General features: G+C 43.8%; 1 protein-coding gene and 1 non-coding gene across 3 annotated transcripts; both read right to left on the bottom strand.

Moving 5' to 3' along the window:
• Positions 1-1,213: 1,213 nt before the first annotated feature.
• Prxl2c (peroxiredoxin like 2C) lies at positions 1,214-19,147 on the bottom strand. Of its 2 annotated transcripts, XM_028781242.1 has the most exons (6): positions 18,956-19,147; positions 18,730-18,798; positions 15,444-15,497; positions 15,003-15,108; positions 5,472-5,603; positions 1,214-1,614 (listed from the first exon to the last, which is right to left on the bottom strand). In XM_028781242.1, the coding sequence occupies exons 1-6, from the start codon at positions 19,145-19,147 to the stop codon at positions 1,487-1,489; spliced, it is 681 nt and encodes a 226-aa protein (XP_028637075.1). In that variant the 3' UTR covers positions 1,214-1,486. The 2 variants fall into 2 exon arrangements, with proteins under 2 accessions (XP_028637075.1, XP_028637076.1); XM_028781243.1 differs by lacking the exon at positions 5,472-5,603.
• On the bottom strand, positions 4,705-4,807 carry LOC114632665. The gene has a single exon (XR_003713123.1). It is a non-coding gene; the product is annotated as a U6 spliceosomal RNA (small nuclear RNA).
• Positions 19,148-21,766: the final 2,619 nt, after the last annotated feature.

Raw genomic sequence — 21,766 nt, forward strand, 5'->3', positions numbered from 1 at the left:
TAGTTTTCCAAATAAGACAGACTTGGGGTGAGAAAAAGCAGATGTCTACGAATGTACGACCTAACCCAATGCACATTTGCCTTTAATGGTTTTGTTTTTGAGACAGGGTCTCTCTGTGTAACCCTGGCTGTCTTGGAACTCAGAGATCCTCCCGCCTCTACCTCCTCATGCATTACCATATCTGGCTGCACACTTCTTTTTTGTTATTTTTGAGATACAATTTCACTATATATAACCCAGACTGGCCTGGAACTCAGTATCTACCCCAGCCTCACAGCCTCCTCTGCCTGTGCTGAGATCCTAAGTGTGGGCTAACATACCCAATCAAACACATAGCATGCAATTTCATTACAAAAGTTTTTTTTAAAAAAATCTCAATATTGCCTTTTAAAAAGCAGTGTGTGTTTGTGTGTGTGTGTCTCAGCACACCCACGCACACACCCACTACCTATTGCCCTAGGATTGTTGTGATGGAACAATTGTTGTGGTGTGAGTTGAAGGAAATACTTGATTTGGTTTGGTGTAGGGGCCATGCTGGGAGTAAAAACCAAAGTTTTTATGCAGGAGAGCACATTCTGTTATCATTGAGCTACATCCCCATCCCTGGGATTAAAGGCATGTGCCACCACTGCCCGGCGACATTTTCACTTTAATGGTTAAAGATTCTTTCCTGACCCACCCCCAAGTCAGCCAAGATTATGAGAACATGGGAAATAAAGGACTTGGAAAGCAAGCAGAAATATCTATTCTTTCACCACAGACACATACAGGCTACTCTGTGTTTATTTACCATTTTTTCTCCAAGCATACAAAAAATCAGTAATATACATATGTGGCTACACTGTTTATAGAATAACTTTCTTGATTGCTTTTCTTTCCCTTTATGCATTCCTCCCTTCCATTAACTGACTATTTTTCCCAGAAAGGCTCTCTCTACATAGCTCAGGCCAGACTCTCCTCTCCATTTCTCAGGGCTAGGATTACAAGCCTGTGCCATCATATCTGGCCCCTTCTTCTCTTCCCTTCCCTACACACATATGTATGTTTTTTGTTTGTTTGTTTGTTTGTTTGTTTTTCGAGACAGGGTTTCTCTGTGTAGCCCTGGCTGCTAGCTGTCCTGGAACTCACTCTGTAGACCAGGCTGGCCTCGAACTCAGAATTCCACCTGCCTCTGCCTCCCAAGTGCTGGGATTAAAGGCATGCGCCACCACTGCCCGGCCAAAAATCTTTTTTATTGAATGGATATTCATAAAATATTAACAATGGTAGTAATAGTTTTATAATGTTTGACTTTTATATATTTTGTATAAAATTATAGAAGCTATAAGATTTAAAATATCTATCCCATTTCTGACAGCTGATGCCCCTCGGCATGTACTTCTATAGACACATAGCTCTGTGTTTCATGACCCCATGAAGCCATGGTGCCTGGCATTTTGGTTCACGTTTCAAGGGCCCATTCACAAGTGGAAGATCCCATATTAAGTCACACGTGGATGACTGTAGGTCTGCTCATGAAGTTCACAGGCGGAACCCCCACAAGCTGTAAAACAGAGTTTATGGGTTTGTGATCCAACCTATTCCTGTCTCGGTGCACAAAGTGGATGTTGTTACCTGGAAGAGAACAAGGACAGACTGCTGAGGGCAAATATCACACTAGTCTTTAGAGTCACTGCTTATCAGGATCAAGGAAGCATTCCAACTCCTAATTAGTCCAGAGGGAAAATTAATTACCTAGAGTTCCTTATATTCCCTACGTAATGCCACCATAATTCTGCATCATGGCAATTAACCATGACAAGGCAATGGCTGAATAAGAGTGTTACTTAGTATGTTATGAGTTCCGAGGGGACAGCATCCTAAATTTAACCTTCTATTCAGTTTCATCAAGTATAATTAAATAAAACATCCAACCAGACAGGCAGAATCTGGAACTAACATATGTATCAGCTGGGAAATGGTATCTATTTTTAAAGTACATGTACTAATAAATTTCACTTCAAAATATTTGCTTGCTTCAAAAACTTTACTCCTGGGCTAGGGGGTACCTCACTCATGAGGTTCTGGGTCATCCCTAGCACTGCCTGCCCCCCCCCCAAAAAAAAAAGAGAGAAGGAAAGAAAAACATTGACTTAATAGGATGTTTTATAACTAACCTAAGAGAAAGCAGTAAACCAATTGGCTACAGAATACCTAGACACCCACAATCCTCCTATATCCACTCAACTAAGTTACACTTTATCATCTAAGTCCTGTTAATTCCATCTTAAACACAAAACCAGAGTTTCTGTTTTGAGGATCTTTCTATTATGTAGCCCTGGCAGGCCTGGAACTCACTATGTTGACTAGGCTGGCCTTGACCTCACAGAGATCCTCCTGACTCTGCCTCCAAAGTGTTGGGATTAAAGACATGTGCCACCATATTCCCAAAACAAGGATTTAGCTTGAAACCTTATATCAAATGGCATGTTTCTATGGCCACTGACCACAACCTATAGTTACAGGTTTAATTCATTCCCTGAAGACCTGGCTGTGGTGATTTCAATGAAAATGACTCCCATAAGCTCACAGGGAGAGGGATTATTTGAAAGGATTAGGAGGTGTGGCCTTGTTGAAGGAAGTGTGTCAATGTGGGTAGGCTTTGAGGTTTCAGAAGCTCTAGCCAGATCCAGTGACACTTCCTGCCCATCCAGATGTAGAACTCTCAGCTACCTACCTCTTCAGCACTATACCTGCCTGCGTGTTGTGCTTCCTGCCATGCCGATAAACTTCTAAACTGTAAACCAGCCCCAAATAAATGTCGTCCTATCTAAGAGCTGCAGTGGCCATGGTGTCTCTTCACAGTAATAGAACCCTAATGAAGACAACAGCCAAGTGACTCAGTGACATGAGATGAGAAACAGGGTAAAAAAAAAAAAAAAAAAAAAAAAACCAAACAAGAAAACACCGCTTCCAGATCTGAGGATGCAGACTAGTTACTAAAAAATATGACTCTGGAAGATGGGGTATAACTCAGTGATAGAAGTACCCACATAGTGTGCACAAGGCCCCAGCAAAATACTAGCACCACAGAGAATGAAAAGAATATGGGCTGATGAGATGTCTCAGGGGGTAAAGATGTTTGCCACTAAGCCTGACAAACTGAGTTTGATTCCCAGGACTCACCTCATGGAAGGGGAGAACAGACTTCTGCAAGTTGTTCTCTGACTTCCTATGTACCAAGGCACACATGTCCTGCCCCCTATGAATGCGTGCTAGCTCATATACATACTAAATAAACAAAGACATGCTAAATGGCTGATGGCAGTATTCAAGAGGTAGACAGGCAGATCTGTGACTCTGAGGCCAGTCTGCTTTGCAGAGCCTGTTACAGGTCAACTAGGGCTGCATAGTAAGAACTTGTTGCAAAACAAAGCAAAACAAAATCTATTTTAAAAGGCAGAGGCAGGTGAATTTCTGTGAGTACAAGGCCAATCTGGTCTACACACTGAGTTCTAGAACAGCCAGGGACATATAGGGAGAAATAAATAAATGAATAAATGAAGAAGAGAAGGGGAAGGGAAGGAACTCTAAACGGGGTGTGGTGTGTCTACACAGCCATGCCCTAGTGGGCTCAATCCCTAGCACCAAAAACAAGCTTCCAAGTAGTTCAGTGCCATTTGGGTAAATTTATAGGACTCATAAAATAGGCTCATTTATTTACTTACTTATTGGTGCTGAGCCCAGGAAGCATGCACCTGCAACTGAGATACAACTCCAGCCCCAAAGGGCTTCATTTTAAATTAAGCTGATCTAAAGTTGTGAGAGACAGCTACAAGCCTGCCTGCTGTAAAGAACCAAAACCCCCGTCAGAATCCTCCCTCCAGCATCTGGGACTTAAAGAAGTGCTAATTTAGTAATTCTTGGAAGGTATGCTCACTAGCAGGTATGATTTTAAAGAGACTGAAGAATGAAGAAAAATCTGCCTATGCAGAACCTAAATGTGGAGAAAGCCAACTTTTTACACTGACCAGGATGGAGCTAGAGACATCTCTGGCCCAGACACAGTCAATAAAGTTGTTGGCCTCTGTGGGATGTGACACTTCTTACTTCGGAAAGGGTCCACACTGGCGCTGGCTTGAACTGTGTGGTTCTACTGGTTTGGTTAGTAAAAATAAATATTCTTCCATTTACAAAAGGGAGTCAGCCCTTCAAGCGTGAACAGCAACTGTCCTTTCCTGGGAAGCTATCTAGCTGGACCCCATCAAACTTCTGTAACTTTATTCCATATTCTCATCTACACTGTCTGTAGATTTATTTATTTACTCATTTATTATTTTCACTTTCAGTTTTTGCTGTAGCCCTGGCTGTCCTGGAACTCGATCTGTAAACCAGGCAGGCCTCAAACTCAGAGGTCCACCTGCCTCTGCCTCCCAAGTGCTGGAATTAAGGGCATGAGCTGCCACCATTGCCTGACTTTTTTTGTCTGTTTTTCTGTCTGAAGATTTTTGAATGTGGTAACAGAGACACTGGTTATCAACATGCAGAGCTTGTTTGGTGAATCCTCACCCTCATTATGTTTTCTGGACAAATGTACAGGGATCTGTTCTAGTGCATTCCTATTCCTTTGGACCAGATGGCTTTGTTGAGACTGGGATTGCTATGCACATATGGATCCCCCATCTCCTTCATGGGAAATTTCCAGATTTCTTTGAGCGCCCAAGGAAAAATATGGAATACTTTGTAAATTTGTATGCCATCATTTGTGCAGGGATCATGCTAATCTTTGTATTGTTCCAATTTTAGAATATGTGTTGTCATTGAATTCTTTTAAGATTTACTTTATTTTTAATTATGTGTATTTTTATGTGTGTTTGTGTGTGTGTGTGGGGGGGAGGTTTGTACACATGAGTATATAGGTGCCCAAGGAGTCCAGAAGAGGCAGTCAGATCCCCAGGAGCAAAAGTTACATGTGGTTGTGAGTCACCTGATGTAGGTTTGGAAACTAAATGTAGGTCCCCTGCAGAAACTTGTAAACACTGAGCAATCTCTTTAACCCCTGTTGAACTTTGTTTGTTTGTTTGTTTGTTTGTTTGAGACAGGGTTTCTCTGTGTAGCCCTGGCTGTCCTGGAACTTACTCTGTAGACCAGGATGTCCTCGAACTCAGAAATCCACCTGCCTCTGCCTCCCAAGTGCTGGGATTAAAGGCACACGCCACCACTGCCCAGCCCTATTGAACTTTTAAAAGACTATAATAGCCATGTATCAATCAGCAACTCAGAGCTTACTTTCTGTGTCTCAAATCCCTGCCCTCACTCAGGAGTGATGGGTATCCTAACCAAATGAAAACATCAACACACAGAAGCCTCTGAGGATGAGAGATGCGCCTTACCAAAGCGTGCCAATCCATTAGCCTGAGACTCCCACCTTTACAGTGTTCTAGGATGTAAAACAAGTGGGTAGCTCTCAGTAACCTGCCCTTGATGCTCACCTGGACCTAAAATGAGGGTTCCTCCTTGCTGAGCTGGGTCTCCTTGGAAATCAAAAAGTGGGCCAGTGACTGCCCGCCACAGGCTCTGAAGGCTTCCCGAGAGCAGGTTGGACTTTATGTGGGGGCTCTGTCCTGAAATATTGAAAATTGTCTTTAGGTGTTATCATTTTATATTCCAATGAGATATGATGCCAGTTCTTGTATAAAACATTCTTAAAAAAAATAAATTACGTGTTCATGTCTGTATTTGTGTGTGGTTGTATTTGTGTGTGGTTGTACGTGCTCATTGCTGTGCCCACTGGAGGCCAGAAGAGAACACCGAATGCCCTGGAGGTGGAGTTACAGGCAGTGGTGAGTCCACCAGAATGAGCACTGGCAACTGAACTTGAGTCCTTTGCAAGAACATCGTGAACTCTTAATGGCGAGCCATCATCTCTCCAGCCCCGTATCCTCCCTCCTTTCCTTATTCTTCAATGGAAATCACAGCAATGAACTTTCCACTTATCTTTTTTCTTCTTTGAAACAATGGCTTAACCTGTCACTGACACTGCTCAGTCTTTTTCTATTGCACAGTAAGGCATTTGGCAACATCCTTGCCTTCTATACCAGCTAAATGCTAGTAACACTGGTCACCGAGTTGGACAACCAAAAATATCTCCAGGACAAACATGCTGGGAGGGAATAATGTCCCTGCTGAGGACATTGTCTTAAAGGAAGAAGTGGCAACAGACCCCACCCATCTGCCAGAGAGAATGTGAGTGACCCATTTCTTAGATTTGTACCCCTTCTATCTTAATTTCCCATGTATACTTGCTGGTTTTCTCACCTCATGCTCCTTTCCAAGACATATTCTGCTGCACAGGTTGTTGATGATGGACAACACCTTTTCTTCCTCCTGGGACCACGACTAGGTTGCTCCTTCCAGCTTCCCTCACATTAGCCTTGGAACTGTTCTAGCTAGTGAGTGAAGTGGTTGCTTCCTGGCCAAGCTCCCAAAACCTCCCTCCAAGTTCTTGGAAAGCTTGGATTGGAAATGACAGAGCCACAGGAGGGCAGGTCACAGGCCTCAGGAGCACTGTTTGATGCCTGTCATTTCCTACTCTGTTTTCACAATGACTGACACTTCTGCTCTGTGTCTAATGTTCCTGCTCCTTTTGGGCTGAGAAACCCAGTATCTGTTCCTCGTTTTAGAACTATTTTATCTCATATTCTTGCCTTGTTTATGTCAGACTTTAAGCTTTAAACATTGATGACTGTGGAGAAAAACACACAGACTCAAACTTACCTTCCCCTACTCTGACTTCTGACTGGGATCAGTTTGACTTCAGCTACCTGTGGGTGTGTTTCTCCACATACCAACTAAGCAGAGACTCAGTAGTGACACACTCTCCCAGAAGACAATGTCAAGTCAGGCAGGTGGGAGGCTAAGTCTCAAAATGGGGCCCTACTTAATGCAGACACTGTCCACAGGCCTGGGTTGTTTAATTTTAACAAATATTTATTTACATTTTATGTACATGAGTGTTTTGTCTGCACGTACATCCTCAGAGCAGAAGACTGTGACTGGCTATAAAGTGGGATTCCCATAAGCCCTTTTGGGATACAATGAATTTTCTTGAGTGGCTCACAGAATTCAAGCACACTATGATGATTAATTTTAACTTTCAATTACATTGAATTAAATTAAACTGACACGATTTAGAATCATCTGGGAAGGGAGTCTCAGTGAATAACTAGTCTATATTAAATTGGCCTGTAGACATGTTTATGGGGAATTATCTTGATTAGTGTGCCCACTGTGGGTGGCACCATTCTCCGGTTAGAGGATTCTTTATGAGCAGAGAAAGGAGGCTGAGCGTAAGCATGTGTGTGTTAATTCAAGGCCCTCTGCTCTTGACTGAGGATGTAATGTGGCCATACATTACATACATAAAGTTCCTGCTGCCTTGAGTTCCTGTAGTCATGGCCTGTAACCTAGAATTGTGAGCCAAGTAAAACTTCTTCTTGAAGCTGCATTTCACAGGATGTTTTTACCACATCAACAGACATGACATGACCATGACATAATCACTTAACACTTAGCATAAAATATCTAAGTGCTTTAATTTTTTTTTAGAGATTTATTTATTTGTGTTTCATATATGTGAGTACACTGTCTCTGACTTCAGACACACCAGAAGGCATTGGATCCCATTACAGATGATTGGGGGCCACCATGTGGTTGCTGGGAATTGAACTCAGGACCTCTAGAAAAGCAGTCAGTCCTCTTAACTGGTGAGCCATCTCTCTAGCCTGTGCTTTAACTTTTTTTTTTAAAAAGTTGTTTTTGTGCTTTGTGATTTTATTTTATGTACACTGATGTTTTGCCTGCATGTATGTTTGTGTGAGGGTGTCAGATCTTGGGATTGCAGACAGTTGTGAGCTACCATAAAGGTGCTGGGATTTGAACCTGGGTCTTTTGGAATAGCAGTCTGTGTTTCCAATTGCTCAGCTGTATCTCCAGCCCCAAATGTTTCAAATGTTTATTTCTATTTCACTTGTGTGGGCATTTTGCCTGTGTGTACAACTGTGCACCATGTGCATGCTGTGACTACAAGGCATGCATCTGAGGTTATAAACAGTTTGAGACACCACATCCCTTAGAAGGGCAACCAATGGTTTAATTTTTAAATGAGGATCCTAAGAATGACTCTCAGAGTTACGCTTACCTTATAAGGAGGAACCTTTAAAAATGTTTTATGAAGCTGGGGAGCTAGCTTAGTTCCCAGCACCCCAGGTAGTTCACAACAGTATGAAACTCCAGCTCCAGGGGATCCAACTCCCTCTTCCAGTCTTCATGGGCACTGTGCATGGCATATGTGGTTCTGAATTTTGCCTCACCACTGGGGTGCTGGATCACTGTAGGGCTTGTAGGATGACAACTGGCCACTCGGGGGACGAAATATATCATAAGATAGGGGTCCCAGCCCATGTTTTGTAGGAATTTCAGGTCTTGGTTTAAACTTAAAATGGAAAGAATCTAAGGTTTCGGTTTAAACTCAAAAATTAACTGCCCCAGGATACATCCCGGGAGGAGCACATTCCAAAGACTTACACACACATTCCAGGGGAAGGGCCCAAGATAAGAGGTAATCAGGAAGCTGGGCCCTCTTAATAAATCTGGGCAAACAGAGGCCACTTAGCTGACACTCATTGTTATAAAGATAATGTGCAAATCTGAGTTACCTAGAAACCGGGCCTGGGAACGCCTGTTGAGGTCATCCTTTGTGGTTATTGTTTAAATGGTGATTGTAGCCTTTAATCCCAGCACTTGGGAGGCAGAGGAAGGCAGACTTCTGAGTTCGAGGCCAGCCTGGTCTACAGAGTGAGTTCCAGGACAGCCAGAGATACACAGAGAAACCCTGTCTCGAAAAACAAAAAAAAAAAAAAAAAAAAAAAAAAAAAGAGGTGATTGTAAAGTTGCCCTCATGAACTCTATAGAAATGGTATAAAAATTGTTTAGCTTTGGCTCGGGGTTCCTCTTGCCTGCGTGTGAGGGAATCCCAGTGCACTGGTTATCAACAATAAACCTCATGTTATTGCATCAAATCCTTTGTCCATAAGTGTTTTTTTCTGCTGGAGCACGTCCCCCAGTTTAGATCTTAGAGTCCCAACAGTTTCTCTGAGTGAGAAACAGTGCAGGGGCTGAGGCTGTGGTTCTTAAATTCTTGGGTATCCAGACACCACTGGGAACCTCAGAGAGTTGAAAATGGGAGGTGGGGTGGGAGCTGAGATGAGCTGGGGGTGGGGAAGCTTAGCTCAGGGTGAGTGGCAGGAGTGGGGAGAGGCCTTCTGCAGGAGATTTAGGCACTCCTCGATGAGAGAGACAGTCCTTGCTTGTCCACGGTGGGAAAGGATGCATATGGTTTACTCAGGAATACCTTTTGCAGGAAAGATGCCCAGGAAGGGAAGCTTATTGGCTAAATAAGCCCTTGGGGCCTATCTAGATACCTCATTAACATGGGGAACTCTGGGTTTTTATTCTATGTGACCAGTTGTCATGCTCCTCTTAGTAAAGGTCTTGTGGTCACCTGCTCCAGGACAGGAATCTGGTCTGGAGTTAGTGAACTGCCATTCTCAATTGAGAGCTGGGGTTCTGAACTCTTGCTACTTCCTTACCAGTTCTTCTGTCTGGTGGCATGGTCCATTGCCCCACAGGCACATACAGGCAAAACATTCATACACATAAAATAAAAATAAATCTTTAAAAATTACTTTATAAAATCTTGCTGGGTGGTGGTAGTAGTTCATGCCTTTAATCTCAGCACCAGGGAGGCAGAGCAAGAGGATATCTGCAGGCAAAACGCTCATACACATAAAAACAATAAAAAGACCATGGCATGTCTGCTTCACAAGTAGTTCCCAAGCCCCATCTCAGTGAAACCTCCTTGGCTGACAACATCTTTATCACCATCACTGGCTCCAGCTTGCCCAGGTCTGATTCCTTCTCCACAACACTCTGTGACTCCTTCACTTAGCTGCCACAAAACACCTGAGGATTCCCTAAGGATAAAGCTAAACTCTGAGTCAACCTGAATTCAGTGTGAGCTAGCCCAGCCTATCCAATGATTCACACTAGTTCAGCTAGAGGCACAGGTACCTGCCTGTCTTCGAGTGAGTGGCATTTCCCAAAGCCTTTGTACATCTGCCTTCATCTAGAGCACCCCTTTCCTACCCTCACACCACTAGTAACTTTCATGGTGAGCTGGGTCTTCATCTCCAAAATCAATTGCCTCTAGACTCTTCTTTCCCACATCCCTTGTCCCTTCTGCTTCTCCATCACAGTCTGCTTAGCTGCACTGAAATCTCTGGAAGGCAGAGGTTGTCCTTTACCACCGTCCCTCAAGAAGCATTCTATACTGTGGGAATCACAGACATTGACTGGAGTGTGAGGTCTGTCGGGATGACCTACACCCATAAAAATTATATCACATGGTTATGTAGGTATAGCCGTGTATTTTCAAATGTTAAGTGAGATATTTGGAATCGTCATTTCTATGGGACCATTACCTGCTTTCTATATGTAAATGTTTGTCACCTTCTCACCAACCCGAAAAGAGGAAAAAGCAAGCTGCCATGGGCGAAGTCAGGGGTGGTCGTGTTGCCCTCTATCTAGCCAAAAGCAATACTTAAGGTGTGGACTCTGTGTAGTCCTGCTGTTGTTTAGCTCAGAATGAGTAAGTTGTGGAACCTCTCCCACTATGGTAATAGCTTTTGTTAAATAAAGAGCTGGAGGCTGGCTGGAACTGGGACAGAGGGATGGCTGAAAGACAGAGGCAGGGGACAAAAGCATGGAAAGGAACAAAGCAGGGAAGAAAAGGGAGAGTGCCACATGGCAGGATGCGATGGAAGGGAAGTAGGGGTAAGTTAGAGGCTAGCTGAGAGACTGCCTTATACTACACAGATATCTCCCCATCTTTATTACTAAACCTCAAGCCAGTCCCCGGAATTCTCTGCACTAGAGTTCTCATATCTACTCTTTGGAAACCAACTTCGGCACGTCAACTCAGCTGGGCTTAGTGCTGTGAGCCCTTCGTCCCTGCAATAGGGAGGCGGATGCAGCAGGACCACAAGTTCAAGGCCAGACTGGAGCTGCACAGTGAGACCTAATCTCAAAATAAATAAAAATGTAGCTAATGCTTGCTAAGGTCTACTAAGCACACTGATGTTATGTGGGACTGTGTAAGGGTATCTTGGTTCTTGGCTGGGCATGGGCCTGGAACCCCGAGATTCCAAGGGAGAAATGGCAGGTGTTCAGCCACGTCCCCAGAACCCAGGGTCCTGATATGCAGTCTAGTCTCCATAGACCTACATTGTTCAGTCACATAGGACATTACAGCCCCTCCCAAAGTGCACAGGTAGAGGGTGTGACTACAGGTCTCAGGCCCTAGAGAGGTTTACATACTAATGAAGGCCAGAGGGCAGAGCCAATTAAGCATTCTTCCCTAGACCCTCCCCTTATCTCCCTCTCTATTTAACTCAGGTCTGCCCTGAGTTTTACGGGGGTACATCCAGATCCATCTACCATCCACCATGAAAATAAACCCTTCTGGAACCAAGGACTTCCTCGTGTCATTGGGGTCTGCCGTCACCAAAGCCTCCAACCTGTGGAACCTTAGACTTTCTCCTGTATGTGGGACCCGCCACCTGGAAAGTCTCCGAGACACCTCTGCTGTGGCCTTTTCCCCACAATGTTATAGCAAGGATAGGGAATGAGGACAACACAAAGTTGAAAAACACGAAACTCTCTAACTACATGGTACAACGGGCATACAGTGAACTCGAGTCCTGGGAAAAAAGCCTTTCTTTCTACTTGAACTGTTATCAGGAATCTGGGTTTAATATCCAGTGACATGGCATTGAGTCACAAAAGCATGCAAACTCATGAAGTGAGATAGCCTCATGAAAAGTATCAAGGTTGGCTAGGGTGCCGCTTGGTGATAGACAGATTGCCTAGCATGTACAAGGCTCCACTCCTCCCAAAATGCCGATTTTCTCACTTCAGTTTTGAGGTAAATATTGTAATATAGTCTGGAACCTTTTCCTTAAATATAAAAATGAATACTAGAGGTTTTTATGGAAATTGCTTTCATTTTCTTTCTTATTTATTTTATTTTATTTATTTTTTGGTTTTCCAAGACAGGGTTTTTCTGTGTAGCCCTGGCTGTCCTGGAACTCACTATGTAGACCAGGCTGGCCTCGAACTCAGAAATCCGCCTGCCTCTGCCTCCCAAGTGCTGAGATTAAAGGCATGCACCACCACTGCCTGGCGTTTTTTTTTTTTCCCTTAGTTTGTGTGTGTGTGTTTTGTTTGTTTTTGTTTTCAAAAAAAAAAAAAAAAAGGAAAAAAAAAAAAAAAAAAAAAACGGGACTAAAGAGAACACTTTTCTCCTGGCTGCTCTTGTTCATTCAATGCTCCCCACGTAATTTGCTGTGGGTTATAAGGAACTTCCTAAAGAAGTTGCAGGCTGCTAGAATCAGAGCTTAACAGGAAGACCAGAATGCCAGGAGAAACAGACTTTGGAAGTCTGGCTCATAAGACATAAAGGAGAAGAGAACTTAAGTGTAAACAGGGCTACAGATCATTAGTGTCACACTCTGACAAAGAATCTGGCTACACTATGCGCACATCCTGAAGAAAAAAAAATCAAAGCCGGGCAGTGGTGGCGCATGCCTTTAGCCCCAGCACTTGGGAGGCAGAGGCAGGCTGATTTCTGAGTTTGAGGCCAGCCTGGTCTACAGAGTGAGTTCCAGGACAGCCAGGGCTACACAGAGAAACCCTGTCCTGAAAAAAAAAAAAAAAGATCGAGGCTGAATCAAAGGTAATGAATGGAGTAGGTTGTCTGGCAGAAGCCATCTCATGACATGTAACGTTAGTACAGGCTATGCATGGTTACCATTCAGTATTCCCATCAGCTCTGCAGTCAGAGAGAGAGGGCAGAGACATGATATGGCAAAAAAGAGGATGTGAGCAAATTCTACAGACAAGGCCATGCAGAGAAGGAAACTGTGATTGTTAAGGAGGTTGGGGTCACTAAATAGAGCCTCTGGCTCTTCACAGACAAGAGGAAAGCTGCTTGGAGGACAGGACACCAAGCCTAGAGCCTCAGGCTTGAGAAAATGTAAATCTATCTGAAGAAGAGCCTGAGCTGACAATACCACTGAGGGGTTCTCTGCCCAAAAAGAACTGCTTAGAGACCCAGGTTCAACCACTGCGACTCAGGTCATTATCATTACTGTAGAAGGGGTCATTCTGCAACTTGAGCTGGCAGAGCTGGGTGGCACTGCCTATAGGAGTTGTAGACATGAGAAGTGCAGAAGTTATGAGGCCATGACAGCTTACACCAATGTCCCACAGAGCCGCTGAGGCCAGGCAATGTGTAGCAGTGTCACATTCCCTGCAAGTAGCTTGAGAGGCCATCACATAAGAGTTGTGAAGGTAAAGCTTAACGTTGCAATGGAGATCCCAGGATACTAAAGATGCCAGGACTGTGGGACATCTGTTAAAGAAAGCCTCCCACATGAAGTGGAGCCAGCTCAGCAGAAAGGCAACATGTGCTGCAGACAGCAGAAACGGATGGGGGCTGCCTAAGCTTATTGAAACATAGAGGATTCCACCAAGGGTTCTGGGTGAGGGACATGGAGCATGGAGTTCAGCTTTTGGCATTAGTCCTGCTGTATTTTGGTCTTTCCTTGCTGTCCTGGTTAGTTTCTGTCAACTTGACACAAACTTAGACATATCTGGGAAGAGGGAATCTTGACTGAGAAAATATATTCAATAAGACTGGGCTGTAGGCGAGTCTGGGGGGCATTTTTTAATAGATGATTGGTGTCAGAAAGTCCATCTCATTGTGGGTGGGACCACTTCTGGGCGAGTGGTCCTAGGCTGTACAAGAAAGCAGGCCAGCCAGGCCATGGGGACAAGCCAGTTAGCAGTGTTCCTCTATGGCTCTTGCTTCACTTACTGCCTCCAGGTCCTTGCCTTGAGTTCATGCCCTGACTTCCTTCATTGAGGGACTGAGGTATGTAAATATAAGATGAAATAAACCCTTTCCTCACCAAGTTACGCTTGGTAATGGTGTTTATCACCACAGGAGAAACCCTAAGACACCTATTATCTTTTTTTCTCTCGCATGAAAGTGTTTTATTCTTGGGAGCTGGAGAGATGGCTCAATGGTTAAAAGCACTGGCTGCTCTTCCAAAGGTCATGAGTTCAATTCCCAGCAACCACATGGTGGCTCACAACCATCTGCAATGGGATCTGATGCCTTCTTCTGGTGTTTCAAGGACAGTGTGTTTATATACATTAAATAAATAAATAAATCTTTTTAAAAAAAGGAAGTGTTTATTCTGCACCATTGTATATTGAAAATGTGTAAAATTAAAAAAAAAATAGCATTTTACAGGAAGCTCAAAGTTTGAAGCCTGAGTCTCAGAAAAGCCTTTGGGTTTCTAAGCAGTGCTAACACCTTAAATTCCCTTTGCCAAGAATTTTTTTTTTTTTTTGGTTTTTCGAGACAGGGTTTCTTTGTGTAGTCCTGGCTGTCCTGGGACTCACTCTGTAGACCAGGCTGGCCTCAAACTCAGAAATCTACCTGCCTCTGCCTCCCAAGTGCTGGGATTAAAGGCGTGCGCCACCACGAGAAGCTTGAATTATTTTTTTAAGATTTATTTATTATTATTATCTAAAAAAATCATATAGAGGTGTGTGTGTATATGTGCCCATGTATACAGGAGCCCTTGGACACCAGAAGAGGGTGTCAAGTTCCTCAGAACTGGAGTTACAGGCTGTTGTAGGCCACTATGTGGATAATGGGACCTGAACCTGGGTCCTCTGCAATAGCAGCAAGTGGCCTTGACCAACTCACCAGTCCCTTGGATACCTATTTTGTTACAAGAAAACTACTGAACACAATTTTGTTATGTACAAACCCTAGTGTGAGAAGACACACGTGTCTGAGAGAATCACATCAAAGGTGAAACATGTCTTACCGGAGGAGGAAATTTCTTCACCTCTTTTCATTCCCAATCTCTTGTAAATTTCTCTCTCAGGATCAACATAGATTTCATGAGAATATCCAGTCAGCTTGCAGAAAGGCTAAAAAGAGAATAAAATAATTGTAATTTCTCAGCCAGGCAGTTGTGGCACATGCCTTTAATCTCAGCACTTGGGAGGCAGAGGCAGGAGGATTCTGAGTTCGAGCCTGATCTACAGAGTGAGTTCCAGGACAGCCTGGGCTATACAGAGAAACCCTGTCTCGAAAAAACCAAAAACCAAAAAACAAACAAACAAAAAAATAATTGGAATTTCTCATGAGAATGAATGAGAGAAAAGTAAAGACAATCTAGATTTTTGCCAAAGAGCTCAACAAATGTAATTTTGTATCTGAAATCTTTTAAATACAGTGGTTCCTCAGTTTGCTAGATAGTTACCTCAATATGATGGTATGATGACTGTCCAATCACTATGAGGGTGACATCTGCTTCCTTTGGGAGAAAAAGGGACAAGTACATATTATTGACTAGAAAGCTTAAGAACTTTCCCTAAAGCAATTCTTTTGTATTGCTCTAACGCCACCTATAGGCTTAGAGAAGAATAGAAAACAAAATTGCTTGAGAAGAAAGAAATGCATACTCAGATATTCAAATAATTCAGATGATTTGTTTTCTCTATGTAAGAATTTCAAGACCTAAGAAACATAAAATTACTAGAGGTAAGCTCAGTAACACCGTCTAGACAATGGCTTGGCTCAGTGTAAAGGTGCTGCTGTGACTGACGACCTGAGTTCCATCTCAGGGACCCACATGGTGGAAGAGAACTGACTCCTGCAAGCTGTCTGACCTCCACACATGCACATATAAGTCAATAAAACATGGTAACGAAAGTAAACACACCAAGAAGGTTGTGTGATTCTATATAGCAAAGGAAACAACAGAGAGAAGACACAACTCACTGACTGGACTAAGAAAACTTATGCAAAGTACGTACTTGTGAAACTTATGAAAACTATGTTATGAATTCAAATACAGCAAGAAGACAATCCAGTTTTTTTTTTAAAATGGACAAAAATAGGATAGGGATCAGGACTTGTCTAGTATGCCCAGGTTCTGAATTTGACCTCTAGCAACGAAGGGCTAAAACTCAGACAGTTCTCAAAAGAAGTTCAGAAGCTGTATGAAATGATTCTTGGGCTGGGGAGATGGTTCAGTGGGTAAAAGGCTTGAAGTGGATCTGAGTTCTACCCTGAGAATCCATGCAAAAAGGCTAATGCAGCTGCATGTGTGTGTAGCCCCAGCAATGTAGAGGTGGAAGCAGATGGATCCTGTTGCTACCTGTCTAGTCAGCCCATTCAAATCAGCAAGCTCCAGACCAGTCAGAGATGTTACATTAAAAACAATGTTAATGGCCACTGAAGAACAACACTACCCCTGGTTTACCCCTGGCCTCCATGCACATGCATGCACAAACTTGTACACACATACACACACACAAACTTGTACTTTCTCAACACAAAATATTGAGCATCGCTTATCATTAGAGAAATGAAAACAGAAATGAGATATTCCTTCACCTTAGGAGAGATGCTACTCATCAAAAAGGGGTAGATATCTGTGAGGACATAGAACAAGGAGAATCCTTGCATGGTGCTGATAAGAATAAATCACACACAAATTGGTAAGAATAAATTGCACAGCTTTTATGAAAACAGTAGTGCACAGGCTCTTACAAAAATTAAAGAGAACTGCCACAGGATTCAGAACTGCTACTGTTAGTTAAACATCCAAAAGAATTGAAATGAGCATGCCAAAGAAACCCCACACTTCCGTGTTCACGGTAGCACTGTCAACACCAGCTAAGGCAGGAAGCAACCCAAGTGTCCATCAGTGGACAAATGCATAAAGAAAAGTATGGTACCCCAACAGAGTAGTCGTTTTGGTTTTGGTTTTTCTGAAACAGGGTTTCTCTAAGAGCCCTGGCAGTCCTAGATTTGATCTGTAGACCAGGCTGCTCTTGAATGCGCAGCGATACTCCTGCCTCTGCCTCCTGAGTGCTGGGATTAAAGGCATGGGCCAGCAAGCCTGGCTGAGGGTTTTGTTTGTTTGTTGTTTTTTTCGTCATCTGTGAAAACATGGAAGCCATTATGCTGAGTGAAATAAGCCAGCATCAGAAAGACAAGTCCTGGACAATTCCACATATAATACATATGGAGTCAAACATTATACCTCATGGAAGTAGTGAACAAAACAGTGGCTACCACGGGCTGGGAGAAAGGGGATGGAATATACAGAAAACTGCTCAAAGGATACAACTTCAGTTAGACACAAGAAAAAGGGATCATTGTAGAAAAGTACTGTCTAGTACAGTGACATAGTTACTACTAATGTTCTATTTCAAAATCACCAAAATCCATCTACTTTAAATGTTCTTTGTGGGGGCTGGAGAGATGATTCAGCAGTTAAGAGCACTGACTGCTCTTCCAGAGGTCCTAAGTTCAATTTCCAGCAACCACAGGGTGGCTCCAACCATCTGTAATGGCATCCGATGCCCTCTTCTGCTGTGCCTGAAGACAGCGACAATGTACTCACATACATAAAATAAATAAATATTTGTTTTCTCTGTATGCACGTGTACATCATGTTTATTGTCGGATTATTCACAATACAGAACCAGCATGGGTATCTGCCAGCAGATGCATGTACAAAAAACAAAACAAACAACCCAACAACCACCATCCCCTCGTCTCTCTCTGTCTCTCTCTGTCTCTTTCTCTCTGTCTCTGTCTCTCTCTCTCTCTCTCTCTCTCTCTCTCTCACACACACACACACACACACACACACACACGGAAGTGAAATCAGCCATAAAGAATGAGGTAATGATTATGAACTGCAGGAAATGAGTGGAAATGGACATTATGCCAAGTCAAACAAGCCACAGACAGACAAATATGGCATTGTTTTCTCTCACATGCAAAATCTAGGCTTAAATTTATATGCACATCTTTTTGTAGAGTATGAAAGTAGAAAGGGGTTTGTTGTAAGGATGAGGTCTGGGGGCATGAGGGAATGAGAGGGTAAAGGAACATAAAGAAAACACATACGACCAAGGTGATCACAAATAAGAACAGAATATACATGTATGAAAATATCGCAGTGAGACCCATTTCTCTTTATGCTAAGTGACTCATGTCAACAATATTAAAAATGTTTACAATGCAAAGATGTTTCAGAATATTATAAACAAAAGGAATAGAAGGGCAGGCAGAAGTTTTTAATTTTTTTCTTACACATCCTAATATAAATGTGTACTGAAAATAGATCTTAGTTTTACAAATGCCTAGCGTCTTCAGTTACAAAGCTCATCTGGGGACTGAAGAAAAACAGGGACATGGTGCTGGGATCTTACTGGTAAATGCAAAGCTGCACTTTTAATATACGCTACATTTCCCGATAATGGATAACTATTTGGGTTGTAAAATTAAAGGGTCCAAAACATCAGTTGCTGCCTGTGTTTTGATTTTCGCGTTCTTACGCAACATTCGGACACAGGCAGTATACCAGGTAAAATTATGATAGTTGGTTCTCAAGAGGGCGCAAAGGAGCGCATTAGGACAGAAATAGACCCTCGTGGGACTCAGCAGCCCCAGAGGATTGAGGAGGGGACAACCAGCCACAGCTCACCCCACTGCACCGGCCACTGCTGCTCACTCGAGATACTTACTCGGAGGAAGCTCTTGGGGATTTTGGCCAGATCTTCGACATATTCTTTACAGACGTAACACAAGAAATGCTGAAAGGCAACAATGCAGAAGAGCATGTCAGCCAGGTAGCAGCCAGGTTCCAGAAGGTCCGGGGTCTGGGTTCCAGGCGAGGTGTTGCACTCGCCGCGGCCCAGGAGCTGGGTGGCCAACGAGAGGGCCTTTCCCTCCCGCCCTCCCCATGCTCACCCTCACGAACACCACCACGGCTCGCCGCTCTCGGAACAGCGCTCCGAACGTCACCCGTCTCCCAGACGCGTCCAGCACCGGCAGCTCCGCTACGGCGGCCGCTAGCGGCTGCCCGAGCTCTGTGTCGGAGCCGGTCGGGCTCGGGACCCGGCCTGCGCAGCTGCTGACCTGCCGCGTCACCGGCGCGGCCATCGCGGAGGAGGGAGACAGCTCAGGTCAGCCACAGACCGCGGGAGGCGGGGCCAAGCGGTAGGGGCGGGACTGAGAGTGGAAAGGCGGGGTTACGAGGGTGAAGAGGAACTGGAGGCGGGGCCACGCGGGGCTGTTCCTTCGGAGGCGTGGCCACAAGGGACGCTGCGGAGCTACTGAAGGGAAAACACTCCAAACCCTTCTTTCTCCCAGTTTGAGTACCAAGGGGACTGCCTACAAAACTTTCCAACTAAAAACATATTCTTTACAGACGTAACACAAGAAATGCTGAAGAAGGGCTGGAAAGATAGATAGCACTGGCTTATCTTCTAGAAAACCAGGGTTTGGTTTCCAACATCCACATAGCAGCTAACAACTCTAGTCCCAGGGCATCTGATACCCTTCCGGTTTCCACAAGCTCCGTTCAGAGTGCCTACTGCTCTTTGTTTTGTTTTTGTTTATTTAATGAGTACACTGTAGCTGTCTTCATGCATACCAGAAGAGGACATCAGATCCCATTTCAGATGGTTCTGAGCCACCATGTGGTTACTGGGAATTGAACTCAGTACCTCTCGAAGTACATTCAGTGCTCTTAACCACTGAGCCATCTCTCCAGCCCACCTACTGCTCTTAAAGAGGTCCCAAGTTAGATTCTCAGTTCCCACATCAGATGTTCATAATTGCCTGGGTGGGGGGGGGAGGGGGAGAGGGAGAGGGAAAGAGAGAGGGAGGCGGAGAAAGAGTGGGGTGGGAAGGGAGAAATTAAAAGCAGTTCATTGAAATTTTTAGATTAATAGCTGGGTGGTGGTGGTGCACGCCTTTAATTCCAGCAGAAGCAGGAATTGGGAGGCAGAAGCAGGCAGATAGCTGAGTTGGAGGCCAGCCAGGACTACACAGAGAAACTGTGTCTCGATAAAAACAAAAATAACAAATAAAACATAAATTATGTTTTACTTATTTAGTGTTCCCGTTTGTGGGTTGTCTCTGTGTGGGTATAAACAGGCCTCCTCTTGTGTGTAGAGGTCGGGGTACTTTTGGAAGTTGGCTCTCTGCTTCCATCATGTGGATCTCAAATATTGAACTCATGTCATCAGGCTTGGTGGCAAGTGCATTTATCTACAGTGCCATCTCCTTGGCCCAGCATTGGTATTTGTAATCACCACCTTTCATTTCCCATTCTGTCTTCCCTTTCCCCACAGAAGTCACTTCTGCTGGTTGTGGGTCTTTAGCAGATACAGTACCAAAGTCATTTCCATTGACTTTAAACAGTCTATGAGACAGCCTGCTTTCCAGACACTTCCTTATTCCCCTGTTTTCCTCAGTAATCAAGACCAGTCATTGTAGGTAGAGCAGTAAGACCCTTCTATGCCCATTGCTTCAAAGGAGACCACAGACACAAATAAAGCACACAGGAAGAGTGCATAAAAGAAAGAATTCCTAACACAGTTAAGGCTTCCATCCTGCACATGGGTTCTATTTGAGTCAACTTTTGATCTTGGTAACAAATTTTGCATTTTTACTTCAGTCAGTTCTGCATTCCTCTGCCTAAAAAGTTGTATTGCACTTATTGTATGTGTGCATGTGGGGACACTGTGACACTGCCTGTATAGAGATCAGAAGACAACTTGTGGGAGTCAGTTCTGTCCTTCCATCATGTGGGGCACAAGGGATTGCATCCAGGTTGTCAGGCTTGGCAGCAGGTGAGCAGCGCTATGTCCTGACTCAATTTCTTTTTTAATAAACAAAGCACTTTAACTGTAGAATGTAGGGATAATCTCCTGTACGGGGTGGAAGTATCACCTGTCGATAAAAAGCCAATGGTCGATAAGCTGAGACAGGATTAGAAGATTGGACATCTGGCAAAGAGAGAGGAACTCTGGGTAAGAGTCAGGTGCAGGAGATTCACTACCTGGACTCAGGAAGTCAGATGTGTAAAACTGAGGAGAGGTAACCAGCCAGGTGACAGACAGAACAGAATAAGCTGGATAACTGAGTTATGAGCTAGTCAGGGGACAAGTCTAGCTTAAGGCCTAGGCATTTATTAATAAATAAGCCTCTGAGTAATTATTCTGGAACTGGGGCTCAGATGGAAAAGAACACAGTAATAGTAGAAACTGCCTGGACTCTGGGTGCTGTCCTTGTTGCACTAACTCTAAAGGAGATATTGACCTGTATATTGTTCTCTATAGCCCCAAATCACGAAATCTTCCCAAAGATGGCTGACCTGTGAGGACAAAATGAAATCACAACTCACTGTTCAGAAGTCAGATCTAATATAATAGTATATGAATTTATGCGAATTAATCCAGCATAGTAGAAAACGTCATGGATCAGAATTTGTCGGGGGTGTTTTTTGTGTGATTCATGTGCACTGTGTATTCCTGTGCACTGTGTATTCATGTGCACCATGATTCATGTGCACTGTGTACTCATGTGCACTGTGTATTCATGTGCACCGTGTATTCATGTGCACCATGATTCATGTGCACTGTGTACTCATGTGCACTGTGTATTCATGTGCACTGTGTACTCATGTGCACTGTGTATTCATGTGCACTGTGTACTCATGTGCACTGTGTACTCATGTGCACTGTGTACTCATGTGCACTGTGTATTCATGTG

This window comes from Grammomys surdaster, unplaced genomic scaffold (genome assembly GCF_004785775.1).
Source record: "Grammomys surdaster isolate TR1022 unplaced genomic scaffold, NIH_TR_1.0 375, whole genome shotgun sequence".
In the NCBI taxonomy this organism is placed as follows: Eukaryota; Metazoa; Chordata; class Mammalia; order Rodentia; family Muridae; genus Grammomys; species Grammomys surdaster.

Bases quoted from the DNA above. Each gene is read 5' to 3' on its own strand.
- Prxl2c (XM_028781242.1), bottom strand. From the start codon at position 19,147: ATGGCCGCGCCGGTGACGCGGCAGGTCAGCAGCTGCGCAGGCCGGGTC. The intron at 15,109-15,443 runs GTAACTATCTAG...TTCTCTTTTTAG, and splicing joins CATCATACCATCATATTGAG to CCTTTCTGCAAGCTGACTGG. The intron at 1,615-5,471 runs GTGAGCATCAAG...GTTCTCTTCCAG, and splicing joins AACCCTCATTTTAGGTCCAG to GTAACAACATCCACTTTGTG.